Source organism: Geotrypetes seraphini, chromosome 10 (genome assembly GCF_902459505.1).
Source record: "Geotrypetes seraphini chromosome 10, aGeoSer1.1, whole genome shotgun sequence".
Lineage (NCBI taxonomy): Eukaryota > Metazoa > Chordata > Amphibia > Gymnophiona > Dermophiidae > Geotrypetes > Geotrypetes seraphini.
This window is the reverse complement of record NC_047093.1, coordinates 137,182,933-137,209,310: the sequence shown is the minus strand read 5'-3', so window position 1 is coordinate 137,209,310 and position 26,378 is coordinate 137,182,933. Positions and strand designations below refer to the sequence as shown.

Below are 26,378 nucleotides of genomic sequence, written 5' to 3'. Positions count from 1 at the left end.
TCAGCATCTGTCCCCCCTATTCCCCACACTTCCATTCAGCGTCTGTCACTCCTCTCCCCCACACTTCCATTCAGTGTCTGTCCCCCTCTCTCTACCCCTTCCATCTACTGTTCACCTTCTGTCTCACCCCTTCCATTCTCTGCCCTTTCTGCCCTTTCCATCCAGTGTCCCTGCCCACTCTCTCTTCCATATGGTAACTACCCTCTTTCTATGCTCCTTCCATAAACTGTCTCCTTTGTACATGATTCATTTCAGCTTCACCCCCTCTCCATTTTTCTGTCTCCTTATGCTCTGGAATCTCTCTCTTCTCCTTTCCTTCCTTCCCACTCCACCCCATGGTCTGGCATCTCAATCTCCTTCCCTCCCCCATGCCCTGGCATCTCTTCCTCTCCATGCTCTGGTACCTCTTCTCCCTCTGGTCTGGCATTTGTTTCCTGTCTCTCCCCCATGCCCTGGCATATTTCTCCTCTCCTTCCAACTCCCCCTCCCCCTCCATTATCTGGCATCTCCTCTCCTTCCTTTCTCTCCCTCCCTCCCTCCTTCCTTCCTTTCCCATGGTCTGGCATCTGTCTCCTTCCCCACCCCCCCATGCTCTGGCATCTATCCCTCCCCCTCCATGATCTGATATCTCCTTTCCTTTCCTTCCCTCCCATGGACTTGGCATCTCTTGTTCCTCTCCCTTTTCCTTCTCCCTCCTTCTGTGTCAGCATTCCCCCCTATCTACCTACTACTCTAATATCCAGAACCTCCTTTTCTTCTTATTGCATCCACCCTGTGTCCAGCATCTCTCACCTGTCTTGCTACTCAAATCATGTCTGTTTTTTCCCTTCACTCTACAACCTCCATGTCCAGCATCTTCCTGTGTTCCTTTTTTTCTTCCTTATCTGATTTAGCAGCTTTCTTCCCTTTCCTGAGCCAGCCAACCCACCATCTTCCCACATCTCATTTCAGTACCTCCTCTCTTTTCCCCAACTTAATAGGCCTGAATGGTATAGAAGTCCTTCAGAGTGTTCCAGTGCTGCTGCAAGACCGGAGGCGATTCTTAGCTGCCATCAGCCCTGCCTTCGGCTGTGCCGGTAATCGGCGATCGCTTCCCCTCCCGTGCTAAAGCCTCCCTCCCTCCTTCCTTCCCTACACCACCGAAATGGTCAGGGGGGCTGCCAGGTCCGGAATCACCCTCCCTATTCTCAGGGCCGGCATTAGGGGATGGCACGGAGGCCCCGCGATCCAGGCTGCTCTCTTAGCTGCCATCTGCCCTGCCTTCGGCTGCGCTGGTAAAGCTAAACTGGATGGTAAAAGCAAAGAGAGATGCCGCGGGATTTTTCCACTTGCCCGCATCGCTCGAAGTTCTGCCGCTCTCGATCCCGCCCCTCAAAAACAGGAAGTCACTTCAGAGAAGGCGGGATCGAGAGCGGCAGAACTTCGAGTGATGCAGACAAGTGGAAAAGTCCCGCGGTGTCTCTCTTTGCTTTTACCGTCCAATTTAGCTTTACCAGCGCAGCCGAAGGCAGGGCTGATGGCAGCTAAGAGAGCTGCCTGGATCGCAGGGCTCCCTTGCCATCCCCTAATGCCGGCCCTGAGAATAGGGAGGGTGATTCCGGACCTGATGGCCCCCCCCTGACCATTTCAGCGCTATAGGGAGGGAAGGAGGGAGGCAGGCTTTGCGTGGGAGGGGAAGCAATCGCCGATCCCTTGTCCCCTCGCACAGCTTCGGGATGCTGTCCCTGACAACAGGACTTTTTGGCATCCCGAAGCGGTGGGTAGGGACAACGGGACAGTCGGTCACCTTAAGTAAAAAGGGCGGCAAGAAGGAGGGAGGGAGCGCGATAGGGACTGGGCCGGCTGTGCACCCCCCTAAGGCTGCACCCGGGGCGGACCGCCTCCCCACCCTTGGTATGCCACTGCATGTCTGCACTAATTTGTTGATGGAAAGTAAGATCCCTGTCTAGAATGACTTTGTTATCCATTTGAATTGGGGAGGAATCAATACTGATGGGTAGACATAGATGGTCAACTGGGGAAATTGAGAAAAGAACACTAGTAGTTTTAAGAATGTTCAATGATAGTTTGTTATGCTGAAGCCAAAGGCTTATTTTAATGAGTTTTTGATTAATTTCTGTTATGACTTCAGGGGATGTAGGATTTATGGGATGAAGTAATTGAATATCATCAGCATAAGTATATACATTAAAACCTATAGATTGGGCTAGGGTGAGTAGTGGAGCTAGGAATATATTAAAGAGAAGGGGAGAAAGAATTGAACCTTGGGGCACTCATAGTTTTGGTAGATAGTGGATCTTTCTTTGAATTCTCAACAACCCCTTTCATCTAGAGCAGGGTTCTCAAAGTCCCTCCTCAAGGGCTGCAATCTAGTTGGGTTTTCAGGATTTCCCCAATGAATATGCATGAGATCTATGTGCATGCACTGCTTTCAATGCATATTCATAGGGGAAATCCTGAAAACCCGACTGGATTGCGGCCCTCAAGAAGGGACATTGAGATCCCTGATCTAGATGAAAGGGGTTGTTGAGAATTCAAAGAAAGATCCACTATCTACCAAAACTATGAGTGCCCCAAGGTATAATTCTTTCTCCCCTTCTCTTTAATATATTCCTAGCTCCACTACTCACCCTTGCCCAATCTAATACATAAAGTTAAATTAGTATTCCCTTCCACTAGGGGTATACAAACCTTAGGTAGGCTCACACTCTATGGCATTTGATTTGGTAAAAATCTGGAATGATCTTCCTTCAGAAATTAGACTTCTCTCTTCTTTGACACTTTTTAGAATGAGTTTGAAGACGTATCTTTTTAAGAAATTCTTAAATGATAAATAAGGGATTGTAATAGATTAATTTTGTCCTATCATTGTCTCCTTTACCTCTTTGGTTAATTTTGTGAACCGGATCGAGTCCCTTTCTGGGAATGACCTGGTATATAAGACAAAGGATTGGATCGATTGGTATTAGTTAAACACATTCAATGAATATCTAATTACAGTGGTGCTCATTGCAGTTCAAACAAATAACTAAAGGGATAGATCTGTTGGCTACTACTGCATGATCAAAGGGTGAGGAAGTATATAATTTGATAGGGCAAGAGCAGAGTCAGGAGCTGTTTAATCTGTGCTACTGGGGTTATTGCTGGGCATGTGACAAAAAAAGAAACAAAACCTATATATCGTATATACTGAAATATAAGTTGATCCGAATATAAGTTGAGATCCCCATTTTCCCCCCAAAAAGGAGGAAAAATGGTTGACTCGAATATAAGTCAGGTGGCTTAATATTCAAGTGTCCTGCCCTGCTAGGTTCTGCACTCAGCCCCCCTCCCTCCCTGCCCTGCACTCAGTCCCATTCCCTACCAGGCTGTGAACCAAGCCCCCCTACCTGCCAGGCTCTGAACACTGTCCCACCTTCCTCCTTTGTACCCTCTTCCCCCTAAAAAGAGCCAACTCATCAATGATGTCACAATGGCTTGATTGTCCCTTCTTACCCAGCCAGCAGATTAACCCTTCCCCTTAACTTAAACTACCTGCTCCGCCCCCCTCCCGGCACAGGAGAGCCGACCTTTACAAAAACATCACCGGAGGACTTTTTCACTCTTTCGCCGGCCCCTCTGCACAAGGAGAGGAGCGTGGGAGCCCTGCTCCGCCCCCCTCCCGGCACAGGAGAGCCGACCTTTACAAAAACATCACCGGAGGACTTTTTCACTCTTTCGCCGGCCCCTCTGCACAAGGAGAGGAGCGTGGGAGCCCTGCTCCGCCCCCCTCCCGGCACAGGAGAGCCGACCTTTACAAAAACATCACCGGAGGACTTTTTCACTCTTTCGCCGGCCCCTCTGCACAAGGAGAGGAGCGTGGGAGCCCTGCTCCGCCCCCCTCCCGGCACAGGAGAGCCGACCTTTACAAAAACATCACCGGAGGACTTTTTCACTCTTTCGCCGGCCCCTCTGCACAAGGAGAGGAGCGTGGGAGCCCTGCTCCGCCCCCCTCCCGGCACAGGAGAGCCGACCTTTACAAAAACATCACCGGAGGACTTTTTCACTCTTTCGCCGGCCCCTCTGCACAAGGAGAGGAGCGTGGGAGCCCTGCTCCGCCCCCTCCCGGCGGGGGAGTCCAGCTCCGTTCACCCGAGGCCTCCTGCGGCTTAACCTTTGTTTGGTTTTACTTTCATTTACACTCTCGGGCAGCTCCATTGAATCCGGAGCTACCCCATCACTGTCCAACCCTCCGACTGCAGGGACGAAGCTTCGGGACGCGTGGGAGTCCAGCTCCGCCTCCCGAAACCCCCTGCAACCAAGCTCTCCCTAGCGCTACTCTGCAGGGCAGCTCCATCGATACAGAGATCTGCCCCAACGCGAGACTCGTCCCTCAGCTGCAGAGCGAGAACCTCGTGCAGCGTGGGAGTCCAGCTCCGTCACTCGAGGCCTCCTGCAGCTCAAACTTCTTGATCTTACTCCTATCAAGTCTCACCACACCTGTCAAGTCTCATCCTACCCTACTACTACTTAAGCCTGACTCTGTACACTGTTTAAATCCGCCAAGGATTACTTGTTTTCTTCAACTGTTTTATGCTTTGCCACTCATTTGATTACTCCTAATCGCTTTAGTCTACTAAATGATCCCCAAATTCTATTTCAACTGCCCATCCCTTGCTTAGGACCTCCCGATCCTTCCCAATTGTTTTTCATCCTAGCCCACCTGATTCTTTTCAACTGTTTCAGTCCCACCCAACCACCCCGCCCCCCTTCAATTACAGACCTTTCGCTACTCTCGCCTCCCCATCCCCGAAGACCCTCAAACCCCCACCATGAAGCCACACCTATGGATCCTTCTTCTCCTTATCTGCTCATCCTCCAACATCTCCCTCTGCCTGAACCCCCCACCCCCTTACTTACTGAACCCCATCTCTGACAGTCCTTCCCACCCTGGTCCCAAAATCCCCACGCTCTTGCGCAGCAGAACCTACCCCTCCAAAAAAAACCCCCGAAGAATCAATCTCGCCTCCCTAAAGCCCATCCCCCCTGCCAACCCTCCCAACCCCACCACAGACTCCCTCACCCCAGTCCCATCTCTATACTGCAATGCCAGATCCGCGTGCAACAAAACCCAAATTCTGAAGGACCTTCTTGAAGATCTCAATCCCGGTTTCTTATTCATCACCGAAACTTGGATCGCAAAAGACGACTTCTTCTCTCAAAATGAACTCTGCCCCCACGGATACCAAGGCCTCTTCTCTCCCAGACTTAACCGGAAAGGAGGTGGTCTGGCAATCCTCCATAAATCATTCCTCGACGTCCAGCTCCTTGATAAGGGTAGCCAGGCTCCCCTAGAATACATGCTAGCCTCTGTCAACGATGAGCTTCACCCGCATCCACTAGGTATCCTGCTTCTATATCGCCCACCCTCGTCCCCCTGGAACAAATCCTCCGACCTTGTCCTTGAGACCATTACAAACGCCTTCCTCAGATTCCAAAGATTACTAATCATTGGGGATATTAATCTTCACTTAAACGACACTACCAACAAAGATGCATCGGATCTCATCATCTTCCTCACCTCTTTAGGCTTCCCCCCCCCAGCCCCCTCCCCAACCCATGAAAAAGGGCATGCATTAGACATCATCAGCTTCATCGACCTCACTGAATACAAAACCTCGACTGACGACACTCGTTGGGAACCCGTTCCCTGGTCCGACCACTTCCTAGGGGCTTTCTGCCTCCCCATTTTCATGTCCCGCATCGAACCCCCCCCTCGTTCCCCCAATCCTATCACCTTCCGGAAAAAAATTGCGAGCGAATTGTTCTGGGCCAAATTCCTCAACCTAATCCCCACCATCCCCAAAGTTCCCAACCCCGAATCCAACTGGCACAACTGGATCACTCTCTCTGAGACCACCTACCACTCCCTTGCTCCACTTTCCACTAAAACGGTCTCCTACACCCGCAAAGCCCCCTGGTACCTTCCCCTCCACAGACATCTAAAGCAGAAATGTCGTACACTAGAACGAAAATGGAAAAAATCAAAATCCCCCACCGATAGACAGTCCTGGAGGACTTCCATTAAGATCTACAACACCGAATTAAAAAAATCTAGGAAGAACTACTACGGCAACAAAATCTGCAGCTCCAACAACCAAAGTAACACCTTGTTCAATATCTGGCGTTCCATATCCTCTAAACACGACTCCTCCTCATTTCCCTCCTCTCCATCTGCTAATGATCTAGCAACATTCTTCAATGAAAAAGTAACCACCCTACGATGCTCCTTTCCCCCAACCCTTGCCTACAACTCTCTGGTGCTTACTACCTCCACCCCTAATCTAAACGAGGCTAACCATATCCCAGCCGATAGATCCTGGACTGCCTTTGAGCCTGTTTCCGACTCCCAAGTCTCTAAACTTTGCCTCAAACTAAAATCTTGCAACTGCACATTGGATCCTTTCCCTTCCTACTTATACGAGAACATTCCAGCACAGGCCATTGCATCACTCACCAAACTCTTAAACTCCGCCCTGCTCTCAGGCCTATTTTCGACCAAAATGGGACACATCTCCCTATCCCCTCTCTTGAAAAAAGCTGATCTGGACCCCTCCACCCCTTCCAGCTACCGCCCAATAGCCAACATTCCACTTCTGACCAAAATGCTGGAATCCATCATAGCCACCCAACTCTCATCCTACCTTGAGAGATTCTCCATTCTCCTACCCTTCCAACATGGATTCAGACCCAACTATAGCACTGAATCTCTTTTATCCTCTTTAATTTCAAAGGTCCAACTACTCCACGCCTGCAACAAGTTCGCTGTCCTTCTTCAATTCGACCTCTCTGCTGCTTTCGACATTGTCCACCACGACATTCTAATCCTCCAACTTTCCGATATTGGCATAAACTCCACAGTCCTAGATTGGTTCTCAAAATTCTTGCGCTCCCGCTCCTACTTCGTCAACATGAATGGCACCTCATCCTCTCCTTGGAAACCGCTCTGCGGAGTCCCCCAGGGTTCACCTCTATCCCCGATTCTTTTCAATGTCTATATGTCCTCCCTGAAACTCCTCCAACTTTCTACCACTGCGACACTCTACACCTACGCCGACGACATCCTTGTCCTTCTCGAAACTGACTCGAATCTCACCAACCTCTCTGAAAACATCTCAACCTGCATAACTAATCTCCAATCCTGGGCTCTCTCCGTTCAGATGAAACTAAATGAGACCAAAACAAAACTTCTCTGGCTCGGCCCAAAATTGGATCACCTACCCTCCTCCATCCCTCTTTCCTCGGGCTCCAATCTACAGCTTGAGCACTCTAGCAAAGTTCTGGGAATCACCATTGACTCTACATTGTCCTTTAACGACCACATCAACTCCCTAGTAAAAAAATGCTTTTTCAATCTTCATATGTTAAGGAAAATCAGATCCTGCTTTCACCAGCATCATTTTGCTGTCCTTGTCCAATCCATCATTCTCTCCAGACTTGACTACTGCAATTCCATCTACCTAAGCCTAACAAAGAAAAATCTTATCAGACTCCAACGGATTCAGAACACCGCAGCTAAACTAATCTTCACAAAAGGCAAATTCGACCATGTCTCCCCGCTTCTATCTAAGCTTCACTGGCTCCCAGTCTTCCTCAGGGTTCGTTACAAATGTGCCTGTCTTACCTTCAAATCTCTTCACGGCATCCTTCCCCCCCTCTTTCCTTTATCTTGGCTCTCGAACACTCATTCCACCAGATCCACTCAGAAATTCAAACTATCCTTCCCTTCTCTAAATGGCATCTCTCATACAGGAAAGCTCGGAACATCCCTCCTCTTTAGGATCACCGAGCTATGGAACAGCTTTACTGCCCACCTCCGGTGTACGACCTCCCTCCAACACTTCAGAAAACATCTGAAAACCTGGCTTTTCGCCAAAATGTAACTCCCCCCTCCCTTCCCCCCTCACCTTCCTACTTACCAAACCCTCCTCCCTTCCATTGGAGTTCCTTTCTTTGTTTTTAATTCCTGTAAACCGTGTCGAGCTCCACTTCTGTGGAGATGACGCGGTATATAAACTTTAAGGCTTAGTTTAGTTTAGTTTAGTTTAGTTTACCTAATGGTAGGCCGGGACAGGAGGGATCCCTCCTGTCTCCTGCCCCAGCCAACACTAATAATTACTACCCTCCCTCCTTCCCTCCCTCGTGTACCTGTTCCCTGGTGGTCCAGGGAAATCCTCCTTTGTAAAGGTAGTAGCCAGCAGCACACCCAGGCCGGCATGCAGGAGCGAGCTTTCGTGCTGCCAGCCTGCTCTGCACCACTCCTTGATAGGCTGCCGCGAGAACTGCAAATCCTGTGAGAACTTGCGGCAGCCTATCAAGGAGCAGTGGAGGGCTGGCCGGCAGCAATAAAAACTCATTCCTGCATGCCGGCCCGGGTGTGCCGCTGGCTACAACATTTACAATCTTCAGGAGGATTTCAGCGCGGGATACACGCTGGACCACTAATTTTGAAAAGGCGATGAGGGGGGCCCCGATAGAGTCATAGCTCCTTTCACTCTCTTTCCTGCCTCTAATCTCAGAGATGGGGGCCTTGGGCTCAGAGGGCCTGTAGCATGTGAATGAGGAGGGACCCTTTGGGGGGAGGAGAGGAAGGGCCATGCTAGGGAGGTGTTGGATTCCTCGCTGAAGGAGTGGAGCTTCCAATTGCCAGGGGAGAGAGGATGTTTGCAGCTTCTGAGATAAGTCCTTGTAGATGGTAGTTTAAGTTTGTTGACTAAGTCACACTGAATTTAGTAGTGGGTGTGTGTTGTCGTAGCTTAAAGGGCAAAGAAGTGAAAGTAATACTGTGTAACTGGATAAGACTTCTCAGAATACAAATAAGCAAAATATATGTCTGGCTTATAAAGTAAGTAAAGTGTTCACATACACTCAGAATTGTGAAATTTGACCAAGAGCGTTAGCTCCTATAGCCAAACCCACCACCCCATCACTGTGTATGACTTATTTTGGAAAAGAGCTTGAAAAAGATTATACTGTTCAAATGCTCAACTAATTTTCAATGGCAAAGAAGAGAAAGAAGTTCCCACTTAGCTTTCAACTGTGTCAGCAGGTCCCACTTAGCTTTCAACTGTGTCAGCTGACACAGTTGAAAGCTAAGTGGGAACGTCTTTCTCGCTTTTGCCATTGAATATTAGTTGAGCATTTGAACAACATGTTCTTTTTCAAAATAAGTCATACACAGTGATGGGGCATTGGGTTTGGCTATAGGAGCTAACGCTCTTGGTCAAATTTCACAATTCTGAGTGTATGTGAACACTTTACTTACTTTATAAGCCAGACATATCTTTTGCTTATTTGTATTCTGAGAAGTCTTATCCAGTTACACAATATAAGTTTGTTGGACATATGTGACTTCTTGCTTTCACAAGACTCATCAGTAATGATTTTTGCACTTTTCTTTGCTTTTTGAAATTCTGGAATGTTGTGATTTTGCACTTGACACTTTGGGCATTTTATTATAGCTATTACCAATTTTTGCACTTCTGAATTCATATTTATTAGATTTTTATATATACAGTACTTCCTGATATTGGAACCCCCATGAAACTTGAAAAACCGCAAATATGGTTTTTCATGGGGGAGAATGGAGAGGGCAGAGGGAGAGCAGGAAAGAGCAGCCAGAGCACCGGTGAGTGAAGGAAATCATTCGCTGTATGCTCCGACTGCTTCTTCCTGTACTAAAGTCGGGCCTTACCAATCAGGAGGTGCGTGTCAAAGCAGCTCCTGATTGGTGAGGCCCGACTTTAGTACAGGAAGAGGCAGTCAGCACACAGCGAATGATTTCCTTCATTCGCTGGCGCTCCGGCTGCCCTATCCTGCCTCTCCAGCTGTCCTCTTCTGGTAGGCGGTACATGGTCGGAAAATACTGCAAATGATCGGGACCGCGAACCACCGACCGTGAATTCATGGGGGAGGACTGTATACAAAAAAAGCTTATTGAGCTAGAGCTAGAGGATGGCGTTATATTTTTGTGGGTAACCTTGCAGGCACTTTAGGGTGCTGTATGTTTGACCAACCCTGGTGAACTTCTGACTTTTTGTCAAAAAGTTCCCATAAACCGATTGCCACCCTCTGCTATCTATTAAATTTTCTGAAAACATTGGTACTTCTAACCAGTATTAATTAAGTGGTGCAAACTTGAAAGCCCATAGATTCAAGACAGTTCCATGAAATGAGAGTACGTCTCTTTCTTCCAGTTTATATGTTATGACCCTTCTTTTATAGAGTAGGCTATTTATTACGAAGGAAAAGAGATACCAGACCATGGAGAGAGAAGTGAAGGAGAAAGATACCAGACCTGGGAGGAGGAAAGGAGGAAGGAGACAGATAACATATCTGAGGAAAGGAAAGGAGGGGAGAGAGAGAGAGAGATGCTAAAATCTTGTTAGTGGGAGGGAGAGATGGAAGGGAGAGGCAGACAGTTTTAGGAAGAGGCATACAAAAAGATCAGATGGCATATGGAAGAGGCAGAGAGAGGGCAGATAGTGGATGGAAGGAAGAAAATGATGAGGAATGCAGAAAGATGACAAAGGTAGAAAAAAAATTATATTTGTTTTATATATTTATTTTTGCTTTAGGATAAAGTATTATTGTAGCTGTGTTGATAATAGTTTATTAATAGAAAATGGAAATAAGGTGATCCTGTTTATTGGACTAATTTTAATACATATTTTACTAATTCAAAGACCATAACTCCTTTCCTGGGTCAGAGCAGGGATACTGTAAAAGCAGTATAGTTTATTGACCTGAAGAAAAAGGTTTTAATCTCTGAAAGCTAATTGAGAAATGTATTAGTCCAATAAAATGACAGGCACCAAATTTTCTTTCCGCCATGCCCCTTGCCTCCTACCCAAATGCAAAATATAAATTGGTGGGCTTCCCAAAGCCCTGCCAGCTGCAGATCTCTTCCTCTAGGAAGGAAGGGGGGATTTGGTCAGAGATCTTTGGAGGTTGCATAGAAGAAAAACTGTACACTGGTTATGGTAATCTTTGTTGTTTGTTTTGAATTTTAAAATAAAAGAAATAAAGTGGAAATAAAGAAGTAAATAAGAAAATGGGGCAGGGGGCATGATAGGGAGGCAGAGGGCCCAGTGGACCTGTGTGCATTGGGGCCCTCGATGAACTAATCTTGTCCTGAATTCAGGTCCTTACCTTCCATGGCAAAGAGTCCAAAACGTCCATATTTTCTCTGGTCCATGTAATGCCATTTCTTGAGCCAGACATGATCATGTTATGCAGTGCGTGTGCCACGGCATACACAGCATTATACACACTGTAACTGCTCCCAAGGAATGTGCCGAGACAGTGAGCTACGAAACCTTTGTCAAGTGTAAAGTTGCAGTCTCTTCTGATCTTCTTTGGGCATCTGCTGTCACACAGGACCTTCCACCATTTTTTACTCAAGACATCACTTACCAGCCTGACAGGTATCATCTCACGGATAAATTTATAAAAATTTGGCATAGCTTTCTTATATGGTTTGAATATAAAAAACTTGTTCCTTATGTTAAAATGTTTTAGAGTTATATCTTTTTTTTCTACCTCAGCTATAGTGATGAAAACCCGGCCCCTTTTCACATTTGCTTGAAGATTCCATAGATCATTTAGAGAAAATGCAGAATTTTTATTAGAGTAGTAAATGATCACAGCAGATGATTGTTTAATTGCTCTAAAAAATTTCTGTAATTCTAAAACTGAGCAAGAGCTCTGTTTAGGACAGCTTTGATGTAATGCGATGCAGCCACCATTCCGTTTAATCCCTTCTTTCATGATCTCGATAGCTCTCACACTGCTTTCGTCATTGGTTGATATGATATTGACCCATTTCCAGCCAAAATACTTCAGTAGCTTGCCTATCGCAGCACAGAGATGCAACTCATTGGGGATAGTCCGGTAAAAATAAGGATACTGAACAGGGTCACTCATATAAAGATTCTGTGAGATATAACTGACCTATCAGGACAATATAAAATAATTAATATATAATCATTTTTCATCTCTCTGAAGAACAATTTATATCACATAGGTCATAGGATTTAATAGCACATAGTTTGCAGGAGGGTGCTTGTGTCTAGGCTCCTGTTAGTCTCTCCTTTATAAAATTGCTCTTTATGAAGATCATTTTATAAAGGAATGTATAATATACCTGATATTGCATGCCCCCCCTTTTGGGATATTTAGTCACTTACACATAGACAGCCTCACATTAGGCCAACTCTCTTCCTCCCACCCTCCCTCACAAATCCAGGGAGGTACTTAAATGTATTTGAATGTAGAATGATTTTAGTGTAGTATTGCTTTGCAAGTTAATCAAGACAACATTAAATGGTATTGGCTTTTCTTTGGAGCCTCTGGAAGAATACAAAGTGGGAACAGTCAGTAAATTTTTCAAGCTGTAAATATTCTTCAATCCAGTCATTAAAAAGTATGTATATTTGTTTTAGATCAGTGGTCTGAAAGTGTTGGCCTGTGGGCTAAATGCGGCCCGCCAGGTACTATTTTGCGGCCCATGGTCTGTACTAGTGCTGACCACTCTTTGCAGCTTCTTCTGGATTCCCCCCCGGTCTCCCACTCTTATCTTCAGATTATTACCACAGCCTGCAGAGAGGATTGCTAGTGCTGTAGCAATCTTTGCAGACTGCCGTTGTCCTCAGGAGCACGTTCCCGCTGCCGCGATTCTGCCCCTGACATCAGAGGAGGGGCAGGACCACAACAGAGAGAACATGCTGTGGAGGCCGATGGAAGTCTGCAAGGAACACTACAACACCAGCGATCCTCTCTGCAGTCTCCGGTAATTAGCTGAAACTAAGACTGGGAGCCCAGGGAGGAAGCTGGAGGATACTGCAAAGAAGAGGGGAACATGCAGGCCTTCGTGGGGGGGGGGTGGGGGGAAGATTTATAAACTATATAGAGTTTTACCTCATGCAAAATTGTCATTTCTTTAATAAGACATTAACTATTTTTTCTGCGGCCCTCCAAGTACCTACAAATCCAAAATGTGGTCCTGCAAAAGGTTTGAGTTTGAGACAACTTTTTGAGAGTGATTGCATTTGAAGTAAAGGGAAATAGGGACATTTCAAGTGGAAACAGTAGGCAGGAAGATGGGCTGATATTTTTTCCTACTGGTTGCACCACTTGGTTTAATTTTCAAGGCTCCTTTCTCTTGAAAACAGAGATTAGTGTTCGGGTAGATGAGGTTAAATATAATCAAGTGCAGGGTTCCATGTTAGAAGTCACCACCCATAAGAACATAAGAAGTTGCCTCCGCTGGGTCAGACCAGAGGTCCATCGCGCCCAGCAGTCCGCATCCGCGGCGGCCCATCAGGTCCATGACCTGTCAGGTTTTCTTGATTTAGCCCTATAGCCCCCTTATTTTTCTATCTATACTCTTTCTATACCCTATCTACCTCTCTCTGTACCTCTCAATCCCCCTATCCTTCAGGAATCTATCCAACCCCTCTATGAATCCCCGTAGTGTACTCTGCCCGATCACCTCCTCCGGAAGCTCGTTCCATGTGTACACAACCCTCTGAGTGATGAAAAACCTCCTGGCATTGGTTCTAAACCTGTCCCCTTCCAGTTTCTCCGAGTGCCCTCTCGTACTTGTGGTTCCCCTTGGTCTTAAGAACCTATCCTTGTCTACCTTCTCTATGCCCTTCATGATCTTGAAAGTTTCTATCATGTCTCCTCTAAGTCTCCTCTTCTCCAGGGAGAAGAGCCCCAGCTTGTCCAGCCTGTCAGCGTATGAACAGTCTTCCATACCTTTTATCATTTTCGTCGCTCTTCTCTGGACCCTTTCAAGTATCGTCATGTCCTTCTTGAGGTACGGTGACCAATATTGGACACAGTATTCCAGATGTGGGCGCACCATCGCACGATACAGCGGCATGATGACTTCCTTCGTCCTGGTTGTGATACCCTTCTTAATGATGCCCAGCATTCTGTTTGCTTTCTTTGAGGTCGCTGCACATTGTGCCGATGATTTCATTGTTGTATCCACCAGCACACCCAAGTCTTTTTCAAACAAATTATCATTAAATATTAATAAGACCAAATCCATTTTATTCAACTGGAAAAAAGACATTTGTCTTGCAAAACCATTTTTTCTTAATAACTTTCCTATCAGTACCGAAGCATCAATTAAAATTCTCGGGGTTATACTTGATGACAGTTTATCTTACCATGATCATATCTCTTCTATCGTCAAAAACTGTTTCTTCAAACTATGTCAGATAAGAGCCATTTCCAAATTTCTAAACCCTTCCTCCATAAAAATCTTAATACACTCATTTATCATTGCAAAACTCGACTACTGCAATGCTCTATTCTTAAACATCACTCAGAAGGAAAGAAGGCGACTCCAAATTATCCAGAATACGGCTATCAAACTTATCTACAACGCTAAAAAATTTGACCATGTATCCCCACTGATGATTGACGCGCATTGGTTACCGATTAATCATAGGATATTGTACAAAATTATATTTTTAATCTTTAAGACTCTAACATCTAGCGAGCCACAATTCATATCAAAATCTCTGATCCCTTACAAACCACAACGATCTTTACGTTCATCCGAATCAAATTTACTAACTATCCCTTCTCTAAAAATCATCGGTACGAGAAGAGCAGACATATTTACTGTAGCAGGTCCACAATCGTGGAACTCCCTACCTCAGTATATTAGAATGGAACACGATATCTCAGTTTTTAAAAATCTTTTAAAATCTTATTTGTTTAGGGACGCCTATGACCTTTAAAACTCTAATGTATCTACTTTGTTTAAATTAATATCCTTAAAGAGTGCCTTGTAACTATTTACCCAACCTTTCGTTTTTTCCTTTTTTCCTATGCCCTTATTGTAACTTTGCCCCCTTTTCCTCGCTTTCTTGTTAGTCATTATTGAAATTTGCTGTTTTTAAATGTATATTAATGTTTCTATGTTTTATTATATTATGTACATCGCTTAGAATATTTAATATAGGCGATATATCAAGAGTTAAATAAACTTGAAACTTGAACTTGAAGATTACTTTCCCCCAGCAATGCTCCCCCCATTTTGTAGCTGAACATCGGGTTCCTTTTCCCTATATGCATGACCTTGAATTTCTCTATGTTAAAGCGCATTTGCCATTTATTTGCCCTCTCTTCCAGTTTGCTTAGGTCCCTTTGCAGGTCTTTGCACTCCTCTGTGGTCCTAACTCTGCTGCAGAGTTTGGTGTCATCTGCAAATTTTATAACTTCACACTTCGTCCCATGGATAAGACCTAGATATCATCACTGAGGATACATTGAAATCCAGAGCTCAGTGTGTGGTGGCAGCTAAGAAATCAAGTCAGATTTTAGAAATGGAAAAGAAAGATGCAGAACCATCTGAGACTCATTCAACCAGCTCACAGAAGAAGCTGTTGAAATCCCCCTGAAAGGCCTATGGCCTACAACCTGCCCGCTGTCCAGCAAAAATAGTACAAGTCAGTATTGGCCTCGTTGAAGGGGCCAATTAAATTATTCACTCCTTGTTTGGAGAAGGACAGCAGCCAACAACACAAAAAAAGACCTGTGGTACACCTCCTGATGATAAAGAGCTCCCTTGTTGAGGACAAGCTCAAAAACTACCAACCAGTCCCTAACATGTGTTTCCTGACAAAACATAGAATGGACAGTTTGCATTCAACTCAATAACCGGTTAATTGAATGTAAATATCTAGACCAGGATGTCAATCTGGCTTCAGACCTGGGTATAGAACAGAGATAATTCTTATGTCCCATGCAAACACAGAAGAAACCGAAGACGAGGTAGGAGACAACCGCACACCAGGAGAAATAGTGAGAGCACAGGAAGACATCCCCCCACCCAAAGACCAGGAAACAATTTCAAGAGTATCATTGGAGGAAGAAGACTGGCCCTACTCCAAGGACGTGGACCTACGCCCCCCAAGGAACTCCCGAATAAAGAAGATGGGGATCATCGTAGGCGACTCCATTATACGACATGTGGACAGCCACACCGCAGGAGGAAGAGAGGACAGAGTCGTCACCTGTCTGCCTGGAGCAAGAGTGAAGGATGTGACCAACAGGATCTCCAGGATCATAGATGGCGCAGGGGGAGAGGACACCGCTGTGCTTATCCACGTGGGAACAAATGATGTGAGCGGGCGGAAGTATGACAGGGAAGAGCTGAAGGGCCAGCTCCGCTCACTCGGAAGACAACTGAAGATCAGGGAGGTGAGGGTGGCCTTCTCTGAGATCCTCCCAGTACCAAGAGCGGATGGAAAGAGACAAGGGGAATTGCAAGTAATCAACGCCTGGATGAGACGATGGTGCGAAGAAGAAGGCTTCGACTTCGTGCGCAACTGGACGGCGTTCTGGGGAAAAAGCAAGTACTACAGAAGGGACGGACTACACCTCAACAAGGAAGGAGCACGAGTTTTGGCAGGCAACATGAAGAAGGCAATCGAGAAGGCTTTAAACTGAAAGATAGGGGAAAGCCGACAGTCGACCACCGGTCGATGGCACGGATAGCAGGATGCCCCGACGATGAAGCCAAGGACTACTACTCCTACACAAGAGAAGACGACCCCACAGCCAATAAGGGAGAAAAAGCAGGAAGGGACAACTCAGACACAGGAGAGGACGACCACACAGCAAACAAGGGTGATAACACAGGAGCAGTAAAGGATACCGTATTTGAAACTATAGGGACGGCCAAGAGTAGAAGGTCCAAAAAGGTAACACAAAGGGAATTTAGATGTATGTATACGAATGCTACAAAATGGGGGAACTAGAGACAATAGCGAGACATGACATATTGGATATCATTGGCATAACAGAAACATGGTGGAATGAAGAAAACAAATGGGACACAGTACTACAGGGATACAAACTGTATAGAAGAGATCGAGTAGGGCAGAAAGGTGGAGGTATTGCTCTATATGTTAAGGAAGGAATAGATTCTGTTGGAATGATTACAACAGACAGGAAAGAGAAGCTGGAGTCCCTCTGGATCAAAATTCCTGGTCAATATGGTGCAGATACGAAAATTGGCCTTTACTATCGTCCCCCAGGACAGGCGGAGGAAACTGACTCAGAAATGATGGAAGAAATCAAACAAGAATGCAAGACGGGCAATGTAATTGTATTGGGAGACTTCAATTTCCCAGGGATAGACTGGAAACTAGCAACCTCCAACTGCGGCAAGGAGGCCAAGTTCCTGGATGTGCTAGGGGATTGCTTCCTGGAACAAATGGTAAAAGAGCCGACAAGAGGCAACGCCACCTTGGACTTGGTCCTAAATGGCCTCACGGGACCGATAACAGAAGTGGAAGTCGTGGTCCCACTGGGAACGAGTGATCACAATGTAATCAACTTTAAACTTGACATCGGGAAAGGGAAACATGCCAAAACCTTAACCACCATCTTAAACTTTAAAAAGGGTAAATACGATCGCATGAGGGCCATGGTAGAAAAACGACTAGAGAAGATGGTGGACAAACTTGAAACGGTAGATCAGGCATGGTCCCTACTGAAAAATACTATCACAGAAGCACAAGATCTCTACATTCCGAGGATTTCCAAAGATCGGAGAACAAAGAGCAAAAGAGAACCGGCATGGCTTACCATACAGGTGAAGGAAGCCATAAAAGAAAAGAAGGACTCTTTCAAAAAATGGAAATGCATAAAGACAACCGAAGCCTGGAACAAACATAAAGATGATCAGAAGAAATGTCACAAGGCGGTGAGGGATGCCAAACAGGATTATGAGGAAAAAATAGCCCAGGAGGCCAAAAACTTCAAGCCCTTCTTTAGATACGTGAAAGGGAAAAAACCTGCAAAAGAGGCAGTGGGACCCCTGGACGACCAGGGAAGAAAAGGGTACATCAAGGAAGATAAACAAATCGCAGACAAACTAAATTCCTTCTTTGCGTCTGTCTTTACGAAGGAAGACACCTCAACAATACCTGAAGCAGAGAAAGTGTTTCCAGGAGAAATAGAGGACAGCCTCACCACAGTTGAAGTGGACTTAGACCAGATATACTATCAGATCGACAAACTTAAAAGTGACAAATCCCCTGGACCGGATGGAATTCACCCGAGAGTCTTAAAGGAATTGAAGGTTGAAATCGGAGAGTTATTGCACAAACTTGCAAACCTGACAATCAGAACTGGACAGATACCGGACGACTGGAGGATAGCGAACGTCACGCCAATTTTCAAAAAAGGATCGAGAGGGGAACCGGGCAACTATAGGCCTGTGAGTCTTACGTCGGTCCCCGGCAAGATGGTTGAAGCACTGATCAAGGATAGCATAGTCCGGCACTTGGACGCACACGACTTGATGAAACCCAGTCAACATGGATTCAGGAAAGGGAAATCATGTTTGACGAATTTACTCCAATTTTTTGAGACCGTAAACGAGCAAATTGATAGTGGGAAGCCTGTGGACATAATATACTTGGACTTCCAGAAAGCGTTCGACAAAGTTCCACACGAAAGACTTCTCAGGAAACTACAAAGCCATGGCATAGAGGGAGATATACAAAGATGGATAGGCAAATGGCTGGAAAACCGAAAGCAGAGAGTGGGCATAAATGGGAAGTTCTCCGACTGGGAGAAAGTGACTAGTGGTGTACCCCAGGGCTCGGTACTTGGGCCGATCCTTTTTAATATTTATATCAATGACCTGGAGGAAGGAACATCCAGTGAGATCATCAAGTTTGCAGACGATACAAAACTATGCCGGGCAATCAGATCGCAGGAGGATAGAGAGAAACTCCAGAGCGACTTGTGTCGGTTAGAAACATGGGCGGAGAAATGGCAGATGAAGTTCAATGTGGAGAAATGCAAGGTAATGCATTTAGGCAATAAGAATAAGGAATACGAGTATACAATGTCAGGTGCAACTCTGGGGAAGAGTGAACAAGAAAGGGACCTGGGTGTACTGATAGATAAGACCCTGAAGCCGTCGGCACAATGCGCGGCAGCGGCAAAGAAGGCAAATAGAATGTTGGGCATGATAAAGAAAGGAATCTCGAGTAGATCGGAGAAAGTTATAATGCCGCTTTATAGGGCAATGGTCAGACCACACTTGGAATACTGCGTCCAACATTGGTCTCCCTACCTAAAGAAGGATATAAAACTGCTGGAGAGGGTGCAGAGACGAGCAACAAAACTGGTGAAGGGTATGGAGAGACTGGAATATGAGGATAGACTTATAACACTGGGATTGTTCTCCCTTGAGAAAAGGAGAATGCGTGGGGATATGATCGAGACCTTCAAAATACTGAAAGGAATCGACAAAATAGAGCAGAGAAGATTATTTACACTGTCCAATTTGACACGGACTAGAGGACATGGAATGAAGCTGAGGGGGGACAGGTTCAGGACTAATATCAGAAAGTTCTGCTTCACTCAGAGAGTGGTTGACACCTGGAATGCCCTCCCAGAGGAGATTATTGCGGAATCGACCGTCCTAGGCTTCAAGAGCAAACTAGATGCATATCTCCTTAAGAGAGGCATATAAAGATATGGTGGACTATAAATTACGCCAGGTGTACACCTGGCGGGGCCTCCGCGTGTGCGGATCGCCGGACTTGATGGACCGAAGGTCTGATCCGGTGATGGCAGTTCTTATGTTCTTATGTTCTTATGTTCTTGATAATCTGCACAGGGATCATTACAGGACATTAGCCTTTAACACTGTGAATCATAATATCATTCTTACAAAACTGGCAAAAAAAGGTATTTGTAGCACAGTATTTACAGTACATGGCTAAAAACCTATTTGTCAAAGAGACAACAATGAGTTTTGTTCAGCAACAACACATCATTACCTTGGACAGTGAACTGAGGGGTACCACAGGGGTCCATACTCTCTTCCATCTGATTTAATATCCACCTTAAGCCTTTGGCTGAACTGCTTCAGTCAATGGACTCAAAATTCTATATCCATACCAATAACATGCAACTTCTCTTACCCATTGAATGAGATCTACCCATAGCTTTGAGTAAACTGACTGCCTGTTGTGGCCGGGCATGGCCAAGCTGGGCTCAGCAAGTGACCTAACCCATGCACACAAGCCTTGGCCGAACGGTTTGCGAGGTTGTTTTGGTAGCTTGCTATTGGTATCAAAATAAAAGAGTTCAAAACTTTGGGTGCAATTTTCATGGGTACTGTTTATTGTTTCACCAGTATAAACAAGTGTCAAATAAAATGCTCAGGTTTGTATCACTTTGAGCTTAAGTCCAGCATTCACAATCCAAAACGAAACAATTGCTGTCCAAACAAAGATGGATAGATCGGTTACATAGCCTCCAACCATCTGGCTTGAATATTGCCATCAATTGGCAAGCTTTCATGTAATATGATTCTTTTTTTAACCAACGGCATTTTGTAGATATGATGTCACCTTCCTGGTTTAGTTTACTTTGAATTTGCATAGTGTTATTGCTTCCGGAAGTGACATCAGACGCCTTCGTTTTAAAATCTTCGAAAACCGGTAGTTCTCTAAGACGGCTCTAGAGAGAGAGTAAGCAGGGCGTGTAGTTGGACTTAAGGGTCTTTCTCTCGCTCTCTTCTTGTCTTCAGTAGGAGCGATGCCGATTTAAATAGGTATGTTTAGACCTTAGATTCTAAAGTCTTGATATGTTTAACTTGAAGCTCATTATTGAGTTACTGAATGGTTAAATAAATAAGCTTTTTTCAACGTGTTTCAGCTAGTAGGAACTTAATACATACAGCAAGTTCAAAACAACAGCAATTATAATAATCTTTTATAGGTATGTTCAGATTAAGTTACATAGTCCTAAAGTACAACCAAAAGTGATGTCCTAGAGCGCTCTTTAATACAAGTGTGTAAAACTCAAATTTTGATATTATCGTTCACACTATTTAAATATATATTTTTTAAATAGATATTTTGTTTTTCTTCTTTTTTGTAGTGATAACGGCAGTTTCACCTGATGAAGCTCTTATAAATTCATTTTGAGCGAGAGCGAAACGGAGATCTTCCGTAGCCAGTCATTGCTATTATGTCACTACTTTATTGAGATAAGTACTTGAAGCCTCATAGAAGGAAACTTAAAAGTACTAATAAGTATATCATGAGAAGAAAATGCATATATATATAGATATTTAAAAACTTTTTGTGAAGAATATTCATTTTAAAAAATATAAAAAAATATATATATATAAAAAAATACAAAAAATACAAAAAATACACAGAGTGGTTTTGATAAATAATTAGAGAGAATTCATAAGGATCAATGATAGCTCACCCTATGGTTATTAGCTCTTAAGATACATTGAGCTTTTAGCTGTGAGCGCTTGAGATTCCTTCACTTTCTCTCTTACAGTCCCAGTTGGGAATTATTTTGAACTTGTATCTTTGCCTGCTAAAGGTTTTTTTGTGTGTTTCACATATTTTTTCGAGGTTATTGAGTGTCCAAATATATGACCAAATATAAAAGCCTTTTTCCAACAAAACAAAAGCTTTTCTTCTGAGGAAAGGCCCTTTGGCCCCCCCAAGGTCCCTCCGTCCCACATGAAGTGGAACTATAATTAACTTACTGATATCAAGACTCTATAAGCAAGTCTGCCCTGCATTTCATTTTCAACCTGCTTAAGTTTCATGTATTAAAGAAGCAAGCTGAGGCCTGCACGACACCAAACTTTTCTGGAAGAACAAAGGCTTGTCATGGATTTGAACATGAATCATGTGAGCAAGAAGATATATGGTCCCGTTACAGAGAAGCACAAGCAAAACATCTGGATGTAAAGATATAGGCGTCAGGCCTTATGAATGTACTGAACTTTTTAGCTAGGCTGGACCTGACACCAGCTAACACAAAAAACAACAACTTTAAATTGCCAAATAAGGAAAAGACAGACCTACAGAAAAAACTGTGGACTTGTGTACGGATTGGTCATTTATACATAAACACAGCTATGGTTACCAGAAAATGATAGGATATGGTAGATAGGAGCAAATTTGCAATATGAGTTTTGATTGGCATAAGAGTAAAGGGTGTAGCCATGAGAGAAGGTTATAAAAATTGATGCATGCCTTTGTGTAAGCTAGGAATGAGTAATTTACAGCTAGATATTCTTTTGCCTTGGCACTAACCTGTACCAATCCCTCCAATGTATACCAATTGAGACACTATCCTTTGTTAAATATATTTTGTGCTATTACATTGTCATATTCTGCTTAAATAAAATATTGTCAGCTTTTGGGTAATAATTGCCCGTTTGCATTGTCCTTGATGTCAATTATTGAGGAGCTTGTCAGCGGATTCTCACTTCTGCTAGGCAAAACTCCCTTGGGGTTAGGCTTAATGCCCCAAGGGTGGGATCCTCTCCAAATAATTTTCCCTCTATGAATCAGCTTGGAAAGATACACTCCCCAGATCCCAACAAAATGACTGCCTGTAGCTTGTATTTAAAGTTCAAAACAAAACCTCAACATTTTCAATAAACTTGGGCAGACTTTACTTTTCCTTCCAGCTCCCTTATTAGCAATGGCTCTCAGCCTAAGTCCATACCTTCAGAGCTGGGCAAATCAGAACATTCTATTTCCATATCATAGGTAATGTCATTATCCACCATTTCACTATCCTGCAGAAACCCAGAATTAACCTTATCATTAGCCTCTTCATCAAAAATCTCTGCCTGGGGGGGGCGTGGCTTGACTGCGCTAGAAGATGGCTGGGTAATTAACTAGCTCCACTCCTCCAGGCATAACTTTAATTTCTTATCGGTTCAAAAATTCAAGTCTACTGCCAGATTGGTCATTCATGATCTATTATGGCCTCAACTAAGCAAATTAATTTAGAAACAGCGTTCACTGGGAACAAATCAAAGAGAAGTAAGTAAGAACAGCTGACGCCGTGTAAAGTTCCCTTGCCAGTTGAGCCGACAGAAAAAGTTGAATTCATGGAGGAATTTTGTTGTATTAAACTGCTACCGCATGGAATTCAGAGAAGCTAGAGACAGTGATAGAAAAAGTTGCTAATTTAGCCAAAAAGATCGAGGTAACAAATGCTCGTTTAGAAAATCTAGATGGAAGAATGGGAAAAGCAGAATCGGCTATGATTCAGTGCAAACAGAATCACAAGGAAATGCAAGAACTATCAAATCTTGAAGAAAATTATCTAAATGAGCTGGATCTACAAAAACATATCTAACATTTTGATAAGTCACCACAGTTGAAGTGGACTTAGACCAGATATACTATCAGATCGACAAACTTAAAAGTGACAAATCCCCTGGACCGGATGGAATTCACCCGAGAGTCTTAAAGGAATTGAAGGTTGAAATCGGAGAGTTATTGCACAAACTTGCAAACCTGACAATCAGAACTGGACAGATACCGGACGACTGGAGGATAGCGAACGTCACGCCAATTTTCAAAAAAGGATCGAGAGGGGAACCGGGCAACTATAGGCCTGTGAGTCTTACGTCGGTTCCCGGCAAGATGGTTGAAGCACTGATCAAGGATAGCATAGTCCGGCACTTGGACGCACACGACTTGATGAAACCCAGTCAACATGGATTCAGGAAAGGGAAATCATGTTTGACGAATTTACTCCAATTCTTAGTATTCAATACGTATTTATATAGAAAATTGCAAAATAAGTATAATATTTAAAAATAGAATCTTGTTCCAATGAGGAGTGGGAGCATAAAGCCATACACAATGAGAATGCTTGAGTGTGTGGTGGCCCGCTGAGGAACAGTGAACAAATACTGAACAAATTGCTGAATGAAGGTTGGTAAGGCAGTGAGACAATATCTCTCTGCTGAAAGTTAGCGTGATTAGTTACTTTCTTCATTCTAAATTGATTTAAATATAGTGCCTAGTTTACTCTTTAAACCTGGCATTATTGGTTGAAAATGGTTAGTGCCGCCCCTCTTCACCATTTCCTGTGGGGGAAGATAAGTTTTTTGTCTGCTTCGTTTGTTAATGGCGGCGGCTCCTGAGGAAGAAGATTGGTTTTGAACTTATTCAATGGAATTCTCTCTGCCTCAACCTATATATGCTCATTCAGATAACTGGTTGGATTCACCACTTTGCTTATAACTTGGATGGATTCGCTACTTTGCAACAATTCTTATGTGGGAAAATGGAAACTGATTGCCTGTGTTTGAAGGGGCATGGCTGGACTATCGGAGGGAAACCTTGTAAAGTTTTCATTTGAATCCTCGGGAAACTGCCTGGATTTTAGAGATATGAGAAGAATGAGAGCAGAATAGATGTGACTCTGGCTTCGGGTGAAGGTTCGGATGGAAGAGGATCTTGTGTTTATTGTACATTATTAAAAACTTGTCTAATATTTGAGAGGGAAGATCTATGAGATAATAGCAATGGAATGAATTGTTGGCTGCTCTGGTTTAATTTTTATGAAAATGTGTTAAAGTGAATTATCCCCAGATACAGGATGAGAAAGGAGTGAAAGGGAATAGTTTCACTGCCTTTGGTGGGAAGGAGAAGGAAGAATGGAAGAGAAAGGGGGGAAAAAAAGAAAAAGTCAGAATTTGGTTAGGGTGAATGTTAGTTTTCTGGCATGGATTGACAGAAAGCGAGAGTTTTGGGGGTTTTTTTGGTTGGTGTCTGCTTCTTTTACGAGTCGGCGTCCACGAGGCCCTTTAATTTTGTATGGGGTTCGGGGCCGTTGAAGCGGAGTGGCCGCTGACGTGACTATGTATTCAAAGCCCTAATTTTTTGTTATTGACTGATAAGATTTTCTGCCCTTTAAAATGCTTTCGGTATGAGAAATTAATTTTCATCCTTCAAATAAAGTATGTAGGAGTCGAATGGTATAGATAATGTATCCTAATGAAAAATATTTGAACTTATATAAATTCACTTTGTCTTCCTTTGATTTTCTTCCTCTGATTTATGATTTTATCTTAACACTTAGTAAACAGGTTGGAATCCATATAAGTATTCTTTCTGCTTGAACACTTATGATATGTCTTTAATAACTCTATGAGGAGTTTGCAGAAGGATGTTAAATATTTAAGTCAAATATGGGATGGGGGTTTTTGTTATGAGACTTAAACATATATTGTGAAGTTATAAAATATTTTTATTTTAATTTCTTGCTATTTTTTTAATGAAATACCAGATCTATAGTATTCTTTTCCTGGAATTACTAGTTGATTTGAATTTTATGGTAATTAATGAAATAGTTCATGATTTGTTTTTAACATTTGAAATTTTCTATATAGAATACATTTGATTTATACGAGAGAACAAATGAGCATGAGATTTGATATATTCTCTTACTGATACTTTAATATTCCATTTTTTTAGATTTATGACCAATTTTACTTATTTATAGAATATATGAATCTTTCAAATTAGTTAATGATTATATACTATTATATTTATATTATATATATACTATTGATGATTTAATTAATCACTTAGTTTATTTAAATATGCTTTGTCTGATTATTTATACAATTAATTTAATGTATGCTTTAAAGATATTAATGGAGTGCATTTGCCTGGAGGGAGCTGTCGATTGCTTGTCTATTTGAGTGCTTTCAAGCAATCGTATTATTTATGGGGAGGGAGATGGGAGAGAGAGGGGGGTTCCATTGGATGAGTTATGGATGTGCATTGGATATACTAAAATCTTTAATTTAAATAATTTGGGTTTACTTATTTGGGCTATATTAACAAAAAATTCACAATGGTTTTGAAAATATTCTCGTTAAGCGTCAATGGGCTCAACCATCCTATAAAAAGGAAAAAACCACTTAATTTTCTTAAAAAACAAAATGCAGATATTTATTATATTCAAGAGACCCATTTATCTGATATAGAATCTAAAAAGTTAGAAGGTGATTGTGTCAAACATTGTTTTTATGCTCCTGCTGTAGGAAAGAAGGCGGGGGTTACTATACTAATAAATAAAAATTGTACGGCATCACTTAGTTTGATTTCAGCTGACAATATGGGAAGATGGGTACATGTGAACATGAGTTTAGGCAATGATACTTTGATGCTTTTTAATATTTATGCTCCTAATTCGAATCAAATAGAATTTTTCAAAACACTCCAACATATTTTTCTACCTCAAGCTGAGACTAATTTAGTGGTGGCGGGGGATTTTAATGATGTTATGGATCCATTATTGGATTTAAAAAACCTAGTAGAATGATAAAATCATTAGGATTGGATAATCTGATTCAAGTTTGTGCACTGAAAGATATATGGAGAATTCTAAACTTTAATGCTCGGGAGTTTTCTTTTTGTTCACATGTTCACAAATCATTTTCTAGGATTGATTATATTTTTGTTTCAGATAATCTAGTACAACAGGTAAGGAAA

The 26,378-nt window shown here is 43.4% G+C and overlaps 1 protein-coding gene across 1 annotated transcript in view; it reads right to left on the bottom strand.

Moving 5' to 3' along the window:
* LOC117368643 (vomeronasal type-2 receptor 26-like) overlaps positions 1 to 26,378 on the bottom strand; it is a 61,572-nt gene that overhangs the window by 20,127 nt on the left and 15,067 nt on the right. Inside the window, exon 3 of the mRNA XM_033962370.1 lies at positions 11,191 to 11,991. Coding sequence (XP_033818261.1) covers positions 11,191 to 11,991 — 801 coding nt within the window. The remainder of the gene's footprint in view (positions 1 to 11,190; positions 11,992 to 26,378) is intronic.